The sequence below is a fragment of the Chanodichthys erythropterus genome, chromosome 11 (assembly GCF_024489055.1).
Source record: "Chanodichthys erythropterus isolate Z2021 chromosome 11, ASM2448905v1, whole genome shotgun sequence".
In the NCBI taxonomy this organism is placed as follows: Eukaryota; Metazoa; Chordata; class Actinopteri; order Cypriniformes; family Xenocyprididae; genus Chanodichthys; species Chanodichthys erythropterus.
This window is the reverse complement of record NC_090231.1, coordinates 10,307,101-10,320,462: the sequence shown is the minus strand read 5'-3', so window position 1 is coordinate 10,320,462 and position 13,362 is coordinate 10,307,101. Positions and strand designations below refer to the sequence as shown.

The following is a 13,362-nucleotide window of genomic DNA, read 5'->3' as shown; positions in this document are numbered from 1 at the left end:
TGAAGTGGGGTCTGTGTTGCATTATTATCATTTATCCACACTGCACATTCACATGGTTGTTAGGTAGAAAAGAACATCAATGTTCTCATTCTCAAGGGCCAGGTATCACCGTTCACTCATGAATCACTCATGATTTCATGAAAGCTGTAATGACAAATATTATTATTTCTTATTTGCTTCTAAAATCCCTGTTGAAGTGAAACTGGTTGACCAAGAAGATCTTGCTGGTTTTAAAAATTACAATTCTGACGTCATTTTCTGGATTAGCTCCATGTTGTTCCAAACCTGTATGACTTGTCCTTACAATGAAAGTCAGTGGGGTCCAAAACGACTTTCAATTTCACTGTATGTTCAAAGAAAAAGAAAACATTTTTTAAAAATATCATATTTTGTGTTCCACAGAAGAAAGAAAACCATACAGATTAGGAACACCACAAGCGTACGTAACTGATGACATTTCAATTTTCGATGAACTATCCCTTTCCCTTCCAGTCAAGAGGGGGCACCAGTACAACAGTATTGCATACTGTGGACCACCAGCCAAAACATATGTTAGTGACCAGCTGTGCTTGTCTTTTCAGCAGGAATAAGAAAATTTGTCTTGTTTTGTAGCATAACAGTCTCCAAATGTTGACTCTGTAGACGCTTGTCACTCCCTGGCTTCCTGCAAGCTTTTTCCCCGCCAAGTAAACGATTTCTAAGAATGCATAAACCCCCTGAGACACGCTACAGTTTCCAGATTTGTGTTCTCTCTTTGGCGGCGTGGGGACTTGCCTGGGCCGGTGTGAGTGCAGGTCTGCGGGACAGGGATGGGCAGAGGTGGAGAGGGACTTGTGATGGCGGGTGCGTGAGGAAGAGATTGATGAGGAGAGCACGGCGCCGGCCGAGGCCGTGGAGGCGCGGGACCCGGGGGTGCTCAGGCTGAGGGGAGAGAGACAGCGGCCCCTCCGTACACACACGCACAAATCGACACACACATAAACACGAGTGTGTGCGTATGTGTGGAGGGAGGCAGGGAGGGAGGGAGAAGCATTCCATTAGAAACACTGCACACATTAGATAGAATGATAAATAGACAGTCAGCAAAGAGATAGACCGGTAGATAGATAGACAGACTGATAGATGGACGATATAGAGTTAAAGCCATAAGAGCAAGAAATAGACAGAGAGATGATTGATAGACAGACAGACATACATACATACAGACTAGGGATGTAACGGTACACACGTTACACGAATACAGAGTTGTATAGCCCATTAACCACTTTTATCCACCATTAACCACCAATAATCGCAATCACGAATCAAGAAATTCAAACAATAAATGCTGTTTTGTCGCTCTTTGATGTGGCGTGACAGATCTCATTTCAATCAGCAGCGTGGAACGCGAGTAAACGCGATCATCTCTACCTCTTTAATACTAGTCACAGAATATTTAAATGAACATCTGAAGGCATGTTGAAAGATACAGTACAACTTACTGAAACATATCTCGTGTAATCAGTGTTTCAACCGCGAAAAGACATCAACGGAACAGCTTGTAAACAATATGTTATGTAGTATTTACCTCAGAAATGCCAATCAGTGTCCACAGCTTGTTAGTTCGCTAGAAAAATTAACTCTTTCACTACATATATGCACTATATTAGCCTATAAATATTCATTATATTATATTTATATTTTATTTTACTTAACCACTTAAATCTTGATGCATATGTTTAATGTATGTTTAAATAAATCTGTCATGAAAACAAGTTATGATGGCCACTGTGTGAATGAATATTTTAAAGGTGCCCTAGAACCAGTTTTAATAAGATGTAATATAAGTCTAAGGTGTCCCCTGAACGTGTCTGTGAAGTTTCAGCTCAAAATACCCCATAGATTTTTTTTTATTAATTTTTTTAACTGCCTATTTTGAGATATAATTATATATGCACAGATTCAGTGCGCGGCCCCTTTAAATCTTGCGCTCCCCCGCCCCCGAGCTCTCGACTGCCTTAACCACCATAAACAAAGTTCACACAGCTAATATAACCCTCAAAATTGATTCTTTACAAAGTGTTCGTCATTCATGCTGCATGCAGTTTGAGGCTGTGCTACTTGGCTAAAGCTAACATTACACACTGTTGGAGAGATTAATAAAGAACAAAGTTGTGTTTATGAATTATACAGTCTGCAAGTGTTTAAGAATGAAAATAGCGACGGATCTCCTGTCTCCATGATACAGTAAGAAACGATGGTAACTTTAACCACATTTAATAGTACATTAGCAACATGCTAACGAAACATTTAGAAAGACAATTTAAAAATATCACTAAAAATATCATGATATCATGAATCATGTCAGTTATTATTGCTCCATCTGCCATTTTTCGCTGTTGTTCTTGCTTGCTTACCTAGTTTGACGATTCAGCTGTGCACATCCAGACGTTTTGCCCTTGTCTAATGCCTTGAACATGAGTTGGCATATGCAAATATTGGGGTCATACATATTAATGATCCCGACTGTTACGTAACAGTTACACTGTTTTTCTGAGGTTTATATAAGAAGGAGGAAACAATGGAGTTTGAGACTCACTGTATGTCTTTTCCATGCACTGAACTCTTGTTATTCAACTATGCCGAGGTAAATTCAATTTTTCATTCGATGGCACCTTTAACATCGAATTGGAGTAATAACAGATTTAGAAGTTAATGCAAAAACTGCCTTACATGCAATTTACATGTTTGCATTCAATTTTTATTTGAGTGTTGATGATTATATCTAAAACTAAATTGCAACTTAATTTAAGAATTTGGGCTCTATTGTTATTTGTAACCTTTAATATTATAATAATATGCAAGAAAGTACCCCTTATATACAGTTTACAGCATTAGCAGACAGATTTTTTTTATCCTTAAGAAAATTTTTAATTATAATTGAATTTTTTTAAAGACAGAGACACAATTTGTTCAGTAAACCACTGTTTAATAACAAAGAAAAAAAGCATGTTATGTTTAGTTTTCTCCCTCCTGTTGTACCGAATTCGTACCGAACCATGACTTCCACAAATTTACACCCCTAATACAGACAGATAAATGAGAGCAACAGATAGACAGATGGACAGATAGAGTGATAAATAGACAGGCAGACATAGTGATAGATTTATAGAGCTATCGATAAGCAGATAAAACAGAGCAATTGGCAGTGACAGACAGACAGACAGACAAACAGACAGATAGACAGATAGACAGATAGACAGATAGACAGATAGACAGATAGACAGATAGATAGATAGATAGATAGATAGATAGATAGATAGATAGATAGATAGATAGATAGATAGATAGATAGATAGATAGATAGATAGATCTGGGCATCTAAAGTGAGAGACAGTGGTGAATGGTACAGGAGAGAGGGAGAGGGAGTGAGAAAGAGGTCAAACAGAGTGCTGATTTCACAGAAAAGCACAAAAGAAACACACACACACATACACACACACACACCCACACATCACTATGCAGGGATTAGTTAAGCTTGTGGTGGAGAAATAACATGCTATCACCTTGCTATGTGGCAGAGAGAAGCTAAGCCTATTACAGACGACTACAGCAACCTTACAACAGAGTTAATGGTGCTTTTTTCCATCACAAGCCACCCTAATCCATTTAAAGCTATACATACGCTCACAAAGACACAAAGTTGCATACACTCACACAGCACAGACAGAAGAAAAGCAAAATGATTGTTCAAAGACAAATAAACCAGAAAAGGGAGAAAGAAATGGAAAAGTAGAGGAATGTGTGGGGAATATTTAACCCGACACACTGCCTTAAATGCCTTCAGAAAAGTTCATGAGAAAACACAGAGGCAAATCAACAAATCCTGCAGGAGCATTTAAAGGACAAAAGGTTATAACACTTAAAGACCCCATGAAATCATTTGTTGAAAACAGCTTTCTTTCTAGTGCTGAAATATTCGCTACTTAAACAGGAAGTTGGGGTGGGACATAGTGAAGGCCTATTTAAAATAGGCTTTAGATCACATGATTTGCTACTTGCTATTGCTAGTCAGAAGTTGATATTAGGAACATGTGATGTTCTTATTCTAGAAAGCATCATTTGAGTTCATGGGGTTTTTAACACAGTGTCACTAACATCTTTACACATATACACCCATAGAGAACTAAAGCAGCACTGCACAGCTCTAACAGCAACAGTTGAAGGCTTGATCACACCAAGTTCAAGGGATACTCCACCAAATGAAAGCTCTCTCATCATTTACTCAGACTCATGCCGTCCCAAATGTATATGACTTACTTTCATTGGATGAAAACAGGGATTTTGTAGTCCATATATTGCAAGTGTATCTAAACTGATGCTTAAAAAGCCATGTAAACACGACAGTAATCCATGACACCAGTTGATGAATCAATGTTTTCGATAGGCGTAAGAAAAATAATTTTACATGCAGTTTTGTGAGTCCATGCTTAACGAAAACGTCAGCACGTTGTGAAACTCTTGTGACAAGAACAAGCTGATGTCATGATTCAAAACGTGCTGACACAGCGCTTCATAGTGCTATCATGAACCAGTGTGACATTTGGCCAAAAGTTATGGTTTATATATATATATATTTTTTTTTTAATTAAAAATTAATAATTTTCTTACACGCACCTATCAATTCACTCCAGAAGACATCGATTCATCAAATGGGGTCATAAGGATTATAGTCACTTTCATTTTGCATGGTTTTTGAGAAGTTAACTTTGGGAGTCGAGTACACTTGAATTATATGAACTGACAGAGATGGATTCTTTTTCTAAAAATCTTTGATTGTGTTCATCTGATGAAAATTCCAATATGCTGATTTTGTGCTCAAAAAACATTTAATATTATCAACACTGAAATTAAATCAATTAAAAGTCATGTAAATCATCATACATTTCTTTTTTAGGAATCGTTTAATGAATTGAAAGTTCAAAAGAACAGAAATGGAAATCTTTTTTAATATTACGTCTTAAAATATTATGTTTACTGTAACTTTTGATTAATTTAATGTGTAAACATTCATTTCTTTTAAAAAATTCTCACTGACCCCAAAACATTTGAACGGTAGCGTATGCTATTCTGTACGTCATTTACCACGTAAGATCGGAAACTACTATGCCTATCAAAGATTTTAGAGAAGGTGGTTTATTCCCAGCTAATGTCATTTTTTTAATGTAGGTATGAGATCTTAGACAAATTTCAGTCTGGTTTTAGGGCAGGTCACAGCACTGAGTCTGCACTCTTAAGAGTTGTTAATGACCTACGTATAATCAGAGATGCAGGTAACGCTGCAACTCTGTTTTAATTGAATTTGAGTGCAGCTTTCGACACAATACACCATGTGATTCTTGTAAAGCGGTTATCCCATTTAATTGGAATTCGTGGGACCATTTTAGAGTGGTTTAAGTCTTATCTGTCAAATAGATCATTCTCTGTAACTTTGTTTCAGCTGCAGCGCCTGTTACTTGTAGGGTCCCCCAGGGTTCTGCTTTTGGCCCCATTTTATTTTCCTTTGTACATGTTGCCCCTGGGCTCAATTTTTAAAAAATACGACACGTCGCGGGAGAGAACAATGGCTCTAATTTGCTATTTGCATGTCTAGAGGAGGTTAAGAGCTGGATGACACAAAATCTGCTTCAATTGTATTTTTACTTCAATATGTTTTTTGGCCCTGCCAGAGGATGTTTAGATATGTCCACGTGTTTGGGATCATGGTCCGATTATTGCCATGACCAAATAAGGAACTTAGGTGTTGTGTTTGACCCAGAGCTGAAATTTGACAAGCAGATTAATGCTGTGGTTAAGAGTTGTTTTTTCCAGATTAGGTCTATTGCTTGACTAAAGCCTATTCTGTCAAGAAAAGACTTAGAGAAGGTCATTAATGCCTTTGTTTTGTCTTGTCTGGACTATTGCAATGTGTTGTATGTGGAGTCTTGCCAGACCACTATTTCACGTTTGCTAGTGGTTGCTAAGAAAAGTAATCATATCGCTCCTATTTTGGCTTCTCTAAAGTGGCTACCAGTGAACTACAGGATAAAATATAAAATGTGTTTTTAAAGCAGTGCATGGGATGGCCCCTGCTTACGTGTCTGAGCTCATTGCTTTTCGTCAAGCACCTTGGTCTCGCAGATCCAATAATACGTTTTTACTTACTGTCCCTCATACTCATTTAAAGTTAAAAGGGGATCAGGCCTTTGCTGTTGCGAGTCCGAGGCTCTGGAACAGTCTTCCTCAGGAACTTTGAGAGGTCTCAACTGCTTTAACTGCTTTTAAAGTTGAAATCAAAAGCTACTTCTTGTCTTTAGCCTTTGAGAGGGTGGGCTAGTCTTTGTTGTTTTAGTAAGATGTGTGTTGTTTTAAGTTGAGTGCTGTTTTATTGAAGGGTTTCTTGATTGTACAGCACTTTGGTCTGCAGGTGCAGTTGTAAAGGGCTTTATAAATAAAGTGAATGAATTAATTTTTGCTACTCTGTTTTTAACTTTTATGTAGCTCTGTAAAAGTCAAATTGGCTGTACACTGATAGGTCAGTTCCCGACACATGACCTAAAAGCTAATATCTTATTTGAATGTCCAATATTCAAATTTTTTCAGCATCAGAACAATTAAAAAAAAAGTAATACAATTACAACCAATAATAATGAAGAAAAAGAATAACAATCAACCATTGTGGTATGTTACTCAGGGCTTGGTACAAACGAGTTTACAGAGATGCATTGTTTCTTGTCATCCCTGTTTATTTAGACTTGGTCTGAACAGGCCTTCATTATGAATAAAGGCATAGCACTTTCTGCACTGGAATCGGCACTTGTTGACAGAGCAAAAGTGCACATTGAAAGCTCCAATTCCCACATATATGTGTTGTCTCAGTTTAAGAAACAATTAACAGTATTTAAACTGCAAGGTACACGCATATTGAGATAACTCATAGCCATAATTTAAGTATTTGCATAATTTGTATGCTGATGGTCACCATTCTACACTTCGGTAGAACAGAAGATTTCATCTTTGTGCAACATGACTCCAGTAGGCAGAAAGCTCTATATCCGCTTTTAAAAATACATCTCATGCATATGCTTATGCATAATTTATACAGTGAAGGCACAGTACACTGGAGTGTGTGGAATGTGAGCATAGGCAGCAATATGAATGCTGGAAAGGGAGGAGTTATGATGGATGAATGGTTAGAGGTGCACAGGAAGTGAAGGATGACTGACTTCTTAGAGGTTGTGGTGATGACCGTGGGAGGTTTATATGGTGCTTAGATGATGCTCCAATGCAGGGATGGGCAATGTCCGTCCTGGGGTGCAGCTGTCCTGCAACGTTTAGCTCCAACCCTAATTAAATAAACCTGAACAAGCTAATCAATGTCTCTAGTCTTAGGCTACAGACAGGTGAATTTTTTTTATATCAGGGTTGGAGCTAAATTCTGCAGGGCAGTGGCACTCCAGGACCAATGTTGCCCATTCCTGCTCTAATGATTGATGTTATGTTTGCACTGTACATGTGCAGCTAATAAGTTTTCAAAAGAATACAAACTCTGGAGATGGACTTTTTTGTTTTAATTAGTGTGTGGGTTTGAATGAGATGGTACTCTAGGAGTCAATAATCCGGCTGAAATCCAGGGTGACAACTTGGCATTTCTGGGGATCAAAAGCATGCCAGTCTGGGTTCCATGGCAGATAACGGCCAACAGAGACAGGAGATAGAAGCTGAAGTGTATGTGTGTGTGCAGTGTAAATTAGAGAAAAATGGTGACTGGTTTTGTTAGTGATCTTATCTAGAGGGATGAACTGTGCCCGTGCGCGTGTGTGTGTGTGAGACACAGGAGGTAGGTGTTTTTCTGTACTTTGCCTTTGAAATTTACAATCTTTCAACAAATATGGTGCATCTTTGGGTGTACCTGTCCTTGCCGTTTTGCACTCCCAGAGTGGCTCTGTCAGAAATGGGGGAGTTTCTGCTGCGGCTTGTGCCCGTGGACAGGATACTATTCTGAAATCATAAAAACATACAGGTGCAAACCAGTGTTAATATGATTAAATTAATAATAAAAAAAAATTGAGGCTGAAATCAAATATAAATGTAAGATGAAATACTTTAACTTACAAATAATAAGATAGTAGAAATAGTAGATAGTAGAGAGAGAGAGAGAGAGAGAGATGTGCGAGTGAATAAGCAAAAACAGATGTTACCCCCTCATTGCTAGGAAATATAATGTAGCGATTCAGTAGCGAAGCTATTTTCTTAATAAAAATCATGGGCCAACGTTGATAAGTTTCTGTGCTCCTAATCGTTTGTGTGTGTGCGCAGTGTGATCTCTGATCTCTGTGTGCAAGTGATATTTACATTGAATCCACTAATTTTATTAATGTAGTACAACATAAAAAAGGAACATAATAATTTAAAGTTTAATAATAGTTAATAATAATAATTATTATTATTTTAATTATTATTAAAAAAATATTTCTATAATGGATTACTGTTGCAGTTTCACAGCTAATAAATGCAAATGAACATTTATCAGAATAATCTAGTAAAAGGATGCCAAGTATGGGTATGAAGTGATTAAAGGAACCATGCTATGAATTAAGCAGAGGACAGCCCTGCTATGAAGCTTGGGTTATTGTTTAATGACAAACTAGATACAAAAACCATTTCGGTCTATCACTCAAGTTGCTCTCTCATGCAACTTGTAGTACAACTACTATTTGGTTAGTTCTCAGAAAAGGGCCTATTTCATAAAATAGTATTTGCACTTTCTATTGACGAAAAAAAAAAAGAAAAAAAGCACACTATCTAAAGACGTGCAAACCCAGAAACTCCAAGTATGATGTGGTGTTTGAAAGCTCAAAATAGCATCCTCTGTAGCTTTTTTACAGAAATAACTGGAGAGCAGAAGCCATGAGCACCGGCCGTGCCAAACATCTCTCGGTCAGAGAGTGCACTTCAACCCTGGGCAAGCCCTTCCAGCCATCTGCTGCCTGAAAAATATCAGTGTGGAAAGCAGCAAGCTTTCCAGAGCACTGCTGTGTAACTGAGAACAGAAGCAGTAGTTAAGATGTTTAAAAATTACCCTGCTATTATGTCAAAAGCTTCCTCAATCCATAATGTAATTGCACGTTCAAGTACATGGAAACTGAACTAAAGAACATGACGTGACTTTGGTACTGCATTAGTCCTGTTGATAAGCTTGCCCTACGGTGCCGTTTTGTATATTGTTTAGTTTTAGCCTGTAAAAGATCAACAAGCACTCTGTCTATATAAACAATCTGATACATTTTCCCTTTTTTGTAGTATGTTTTATAGGTTTCGACTTCTTTTTAGCAGCTCAGAGTGGAAACAACAGGACTAGATAGAGGCACAGGATTGGGAAAGAACACAAGCTTGCTGCCCACATCAACACCACAGCATAAAATCTTGCTAAACAGGTGTTAGTTTATGAACTAATGGAAATATGTGTACCTCTGGTAGGATATTTAATTGTACATGCTCATTTGTCCTATTTTTACATTTAGTTTAGCTTTGCCATCATCGCACACTCAAAGTTACTTTTTACAAATAATAACACTGTTAAATGTAATCTTAAACTGGTATTATTTTTTTATACTATACATAAAATGTTATGATGCTTACATTTAATTGACTAATTTTAGTTTTTAGTGTTTTATTTGTAATTTATTTAGACATTTTTTTGATAAAATTTTAATTAACTGTTTATCAGAACAGACACACACTTACAGTAGAGGGTGTCGAACTCTTTTTGCGTTCGCTGCTGATCACTGGACTGGGTGGAACTTTGGTGGAACTACTTGAACCTTTCCTTCCAGAATCGTCCACTCCATGCTTGTTTTCTCCCTGAGGCCTTTTCGAGTATGAACCTGAGGGATGAAGGGAGAAGAGTTTAAAGATCATCATACATGTTTACAGGGGTCTTTAATCCACAAAACCTCCCTATCAACTCACCCTGATCTGTCGTTTTTCTGACGGGTTTCTGAGTGGATGACACACTGCGCTGTACCTTATGAGGTGGTGAAGGGGCGTTGCTGTTAGTGAGGTCACTTCCTGGGCGTGGCTTTAATGACAAATTGACACCTTCGTCAAGCTGCAAGGCAGAAATTTCAAAGATACATGAGCGTAAAGCAGTTATATGATTGTATTTTGATGCCTCTAAGGCTACTGAAGTACGAATGTGTTAATGTATTTGGGTACCTCTGAATTCCTGTAGTCAAGCAGCAGATACGTTGCCATGACTTCATTATATTTTTGTTTGACGAGAGAGTCCTCTATGTCCTCTTGAGGGAAACCCATCTGAAGCATTATGTCTGAGTGCGAAACATATCCACAATGTCATTTTAATTAAACCTCTTTTAATACGGTTTCTTTCTGTATTTTTTTCTTTGAGATATATTTTAAAGGGGACCTATTATGCTCCATTTTACAAGATGAAAAATAAATCTCTGATGTCTCCAGAGTGTGTATGTGAAGTTTTAGCTCAAAATACCCCACAGGTAATTTTATAGCATGTTAAAATTGCCACCTTTTGGGGTTGAGCAAAAATGCACCATTTCAGTGTGTGCCCTTTAAATGCAAATGAGCTGCTGTGCTCAGCGATCATTTGGAGAAGAGACGGAGCTTCAAGAGCTGATTCTCCGGTGTCAGGATTCAGTCAGGATGCACTATAATGTCAGAAACTGCAAATATATGCTGCATGGAGATAGAACAGGTATAGTTTAGTTTAATTATGGTTATAACTTATATTGTCTTCTTGTCCAATAAGTTTTATAATGTTTATTGTACTTGACGCAAAATATGAAGCATCTGTTTTCACTCTAGAAAATCACTGTAAGAGCTGAAAAAAACACAGTGCACATGTGCATTAAAATATTATCACAAATATTTTAAATATTATACACAGCAAAGTACACAAACACTAGTTACAACAGTAAACAAATATATAAAGACCTTATGCCTTTTCGGGTGGTGCTTAATAAACTGGTAAACTTTATATCCGTAAATCAACTCCGATGAACTGTAATAAAGTGCTCTCACCTTCATTACTGCTGGATCCAGTATCACTCTGGAGGCTGTAAGCTGGATCATGAACAGTTTACTGATCTATCCTTGAGTAACAAATTTTTAGCTCAACCTCTGTTTTGTAATGTCCCTTTGTACTGACATTCGTTCACAAAGCAGTCCGGTGTGAAATGATTCGCGCAGACATAAACTAATTTAGGTAGAGTTGAGGGAGCATTTTCTTCGAAAAACAAAATAATCCACCTCGTCTTCAGCAGCTCAGATTTCGGGAGTAAATGGAGACAGCTATGTGGATTAATCCATCCAGCTACAGAACACCTAAAATGCTTGGGAGACGTTCTCATCAGTGCAGCAATGGCGGACTGTGTACAACTCGCTGTGAACTCGCTCCGGGCAGTTTAATGTTAAAACAGCAGTGTCTGTCAACATTCGTGGGCGGGGCCTGTAGCTAATGTGACGTCAAATTGCCAGGAACCTGCAAATGGCTTGTTCTGAGACACTGCTTATGATTTATTGGGATTTAAAAAAAAGGAGTGGTTGGATTTTTATCATTATAGGGTGGTTGTGTACACACATTTATGTCCAAACACCATGCAAAAGTGAATTTTGCATAATAGGTCCCCTTTAACATCTAACTATTTCAAGTGTGAGAGTCACACACACCTGTTCTTCTGGGGTCTTTGTAGTCGGGCTGAGGGTCAATGTAGGGCTTCAACTCATCGTCTTCATGACCTACATTCATCCAGCGATCCTTCATGATCTGCTGCTGAGCCAATGGCAAACACACAGAGAAAGAATGAGAGAGATGGTGAGGAATTAGGCACATTGATTTTCAGATCATATTTTTTCCAGGCACATCTTACCAATTCCAAACCAAATTAATCTTAATAACTACTATTCATTTTGTATTTAATCGTTTAGAATGTGATATATAATTGTTCATGAAGGCTGGAAATGAAAAACGCCTTATAATCAGGTGTGCAGAATTATTAGGTACGTTTTCTTTTACAGATAAAATGAGCCAAAAAAGACATTTAACTCAGATTGAAAAGTCAAAAACTATTAAATGACCATGAGAAGGATGCAATACCAATGAAATACTAGAAATTGCGGTTAAGGCATGACCACTGGACAGTGAAATGCTCATTGGATCAGCAGAGTCAGACAAAAACAGGTGGAGAAGAAAAGACACATTTTAACTGCACAAGAATTAAGAATGAAGGTGAAGTATTAAGTGTGAAACCATCAGGAACCCTTTAGTCTCCAGCGCCACCATTTTTCAGAACTGCAACCTTCCTGTATTCTCCAGAAGTGTAAGGTGTAAGGATCTTAGATGCTCCACACGATGAACATTTTGACAACTACAGTACGTGTGCATTTGACCATTCAGGTGCAAGGAAAACTGATCACGTGCTGTCTGAGAGAACTGAGATTGTGCGCAAGAAAGAGAGAAGGCACGCGCGAGAGAGAGCGCTTCTGGTCTGTATCACATACAGTTCACAATGTGTGTGTTGTCATCATTAATTTTGAAGTATTTCCGCACCCCTGAGGCTGACACTGTTTCTGCTGCTGCCACCGGTGTCTCTGTGCACGGATAATTCTGTCAGTTACATCACGTGAGGTATCGGCCTTTGGTATCGGGGGTATTTTTACGAGTAAGAGTACAAGTACACAAGCTTGGTATCAGTATCGGTGCATCCCTAGCTGTAAGGTTAGGGACACACCAAACCTGATGCCAAAGCCGACTGTGTTGTTGTCTCGCGTCAGGGAAAAAAATCTGTGCTTGAACACACCCAAAGGAGTACAGGCGACTGTCAACTAGCGCGCATTCTACATGCTGAATCGGCCAAAGAAAACAAACAAACAGACGGTCCGACTAAAGCCAACGGTGCGGAACACACGGGAAGAACTAAGTTGGTCGACGCACAAAAAAACGGCCCGACACTGCCCGACTATCGGCTTGGTGTGTCTCTGGCTTAATATACAGAAAACTAAAAACCACACAAGAAAACCCGCAACACACCGTAGATGCATTTGTGTAGCACAGAGTGGCTACTGCACTGTATGTGGTTCAGCCTTAAACCCAGAAGTGCTGCACTGTGTTCACTACATCAACAGCGTAGGAGACTGACTGTCATTATTTTTGTTTAGTTTTTGCACACAAATAGTACTCTCGTCGCTTCATAACATTAAGTTTGAACCACTGTAGTCACATGGACTATTTTAACAATGTCTTTACTACCTTTCAGTGACTTGAAATGTGTATATTCTGTTTTGTTTTTAAAAACCTTAATATTTTGT

General features: G+C 38.2%; 1 protein-coding gene across 9 annotated transcripts in view; it reads right to left on the bottom strand.

Annotated features, from left to right (window-relative positions):
- The window catches only part of mark2b (MAP/microtubule affinity-regulating kinase 2b), a 67,100-nt gene that overhangs the window by 17,988 nt on the left and 35,750 nt on the right, over window positions 1–13,362 (bottom strand). For 7 of the 9 annotated variants that reach the window (XM_067401558.1, XM_067401550.1, XM_067401552.1 and 4 more), the window contains exons 10-15: window positions 11,725–11,827; window positions 10,237–10,349; window positions 9,991–10,129; window positions 9,766–9,905; window positions 7,931–8,019; window positions 775–921 (exon numbers count right to left, since the gene is read on the bottom strand). In XM_067401558.1, coding sequence (XP_067257659.1) covers window positions 775–921; window positions 7,931–8,019; window positions 9,766–9,905; window positions 9,991–10,129; window positions 10,237–10,349; window positions 11,725–11,827 — 731 coding nt within the window. The remainder of the gene's footprint in view (window positions 1–774; window positions 922–7,930; window positions 8,020–9,765; window positions 9,906–9,990; window positions 10,130–10,236; window positions 10,350–11,724; window positions 11,828–13,362) is intronic. The other 2 variants (XM_067401551.1, XM_067401557.1) reach the window with 2 other exon arrangements.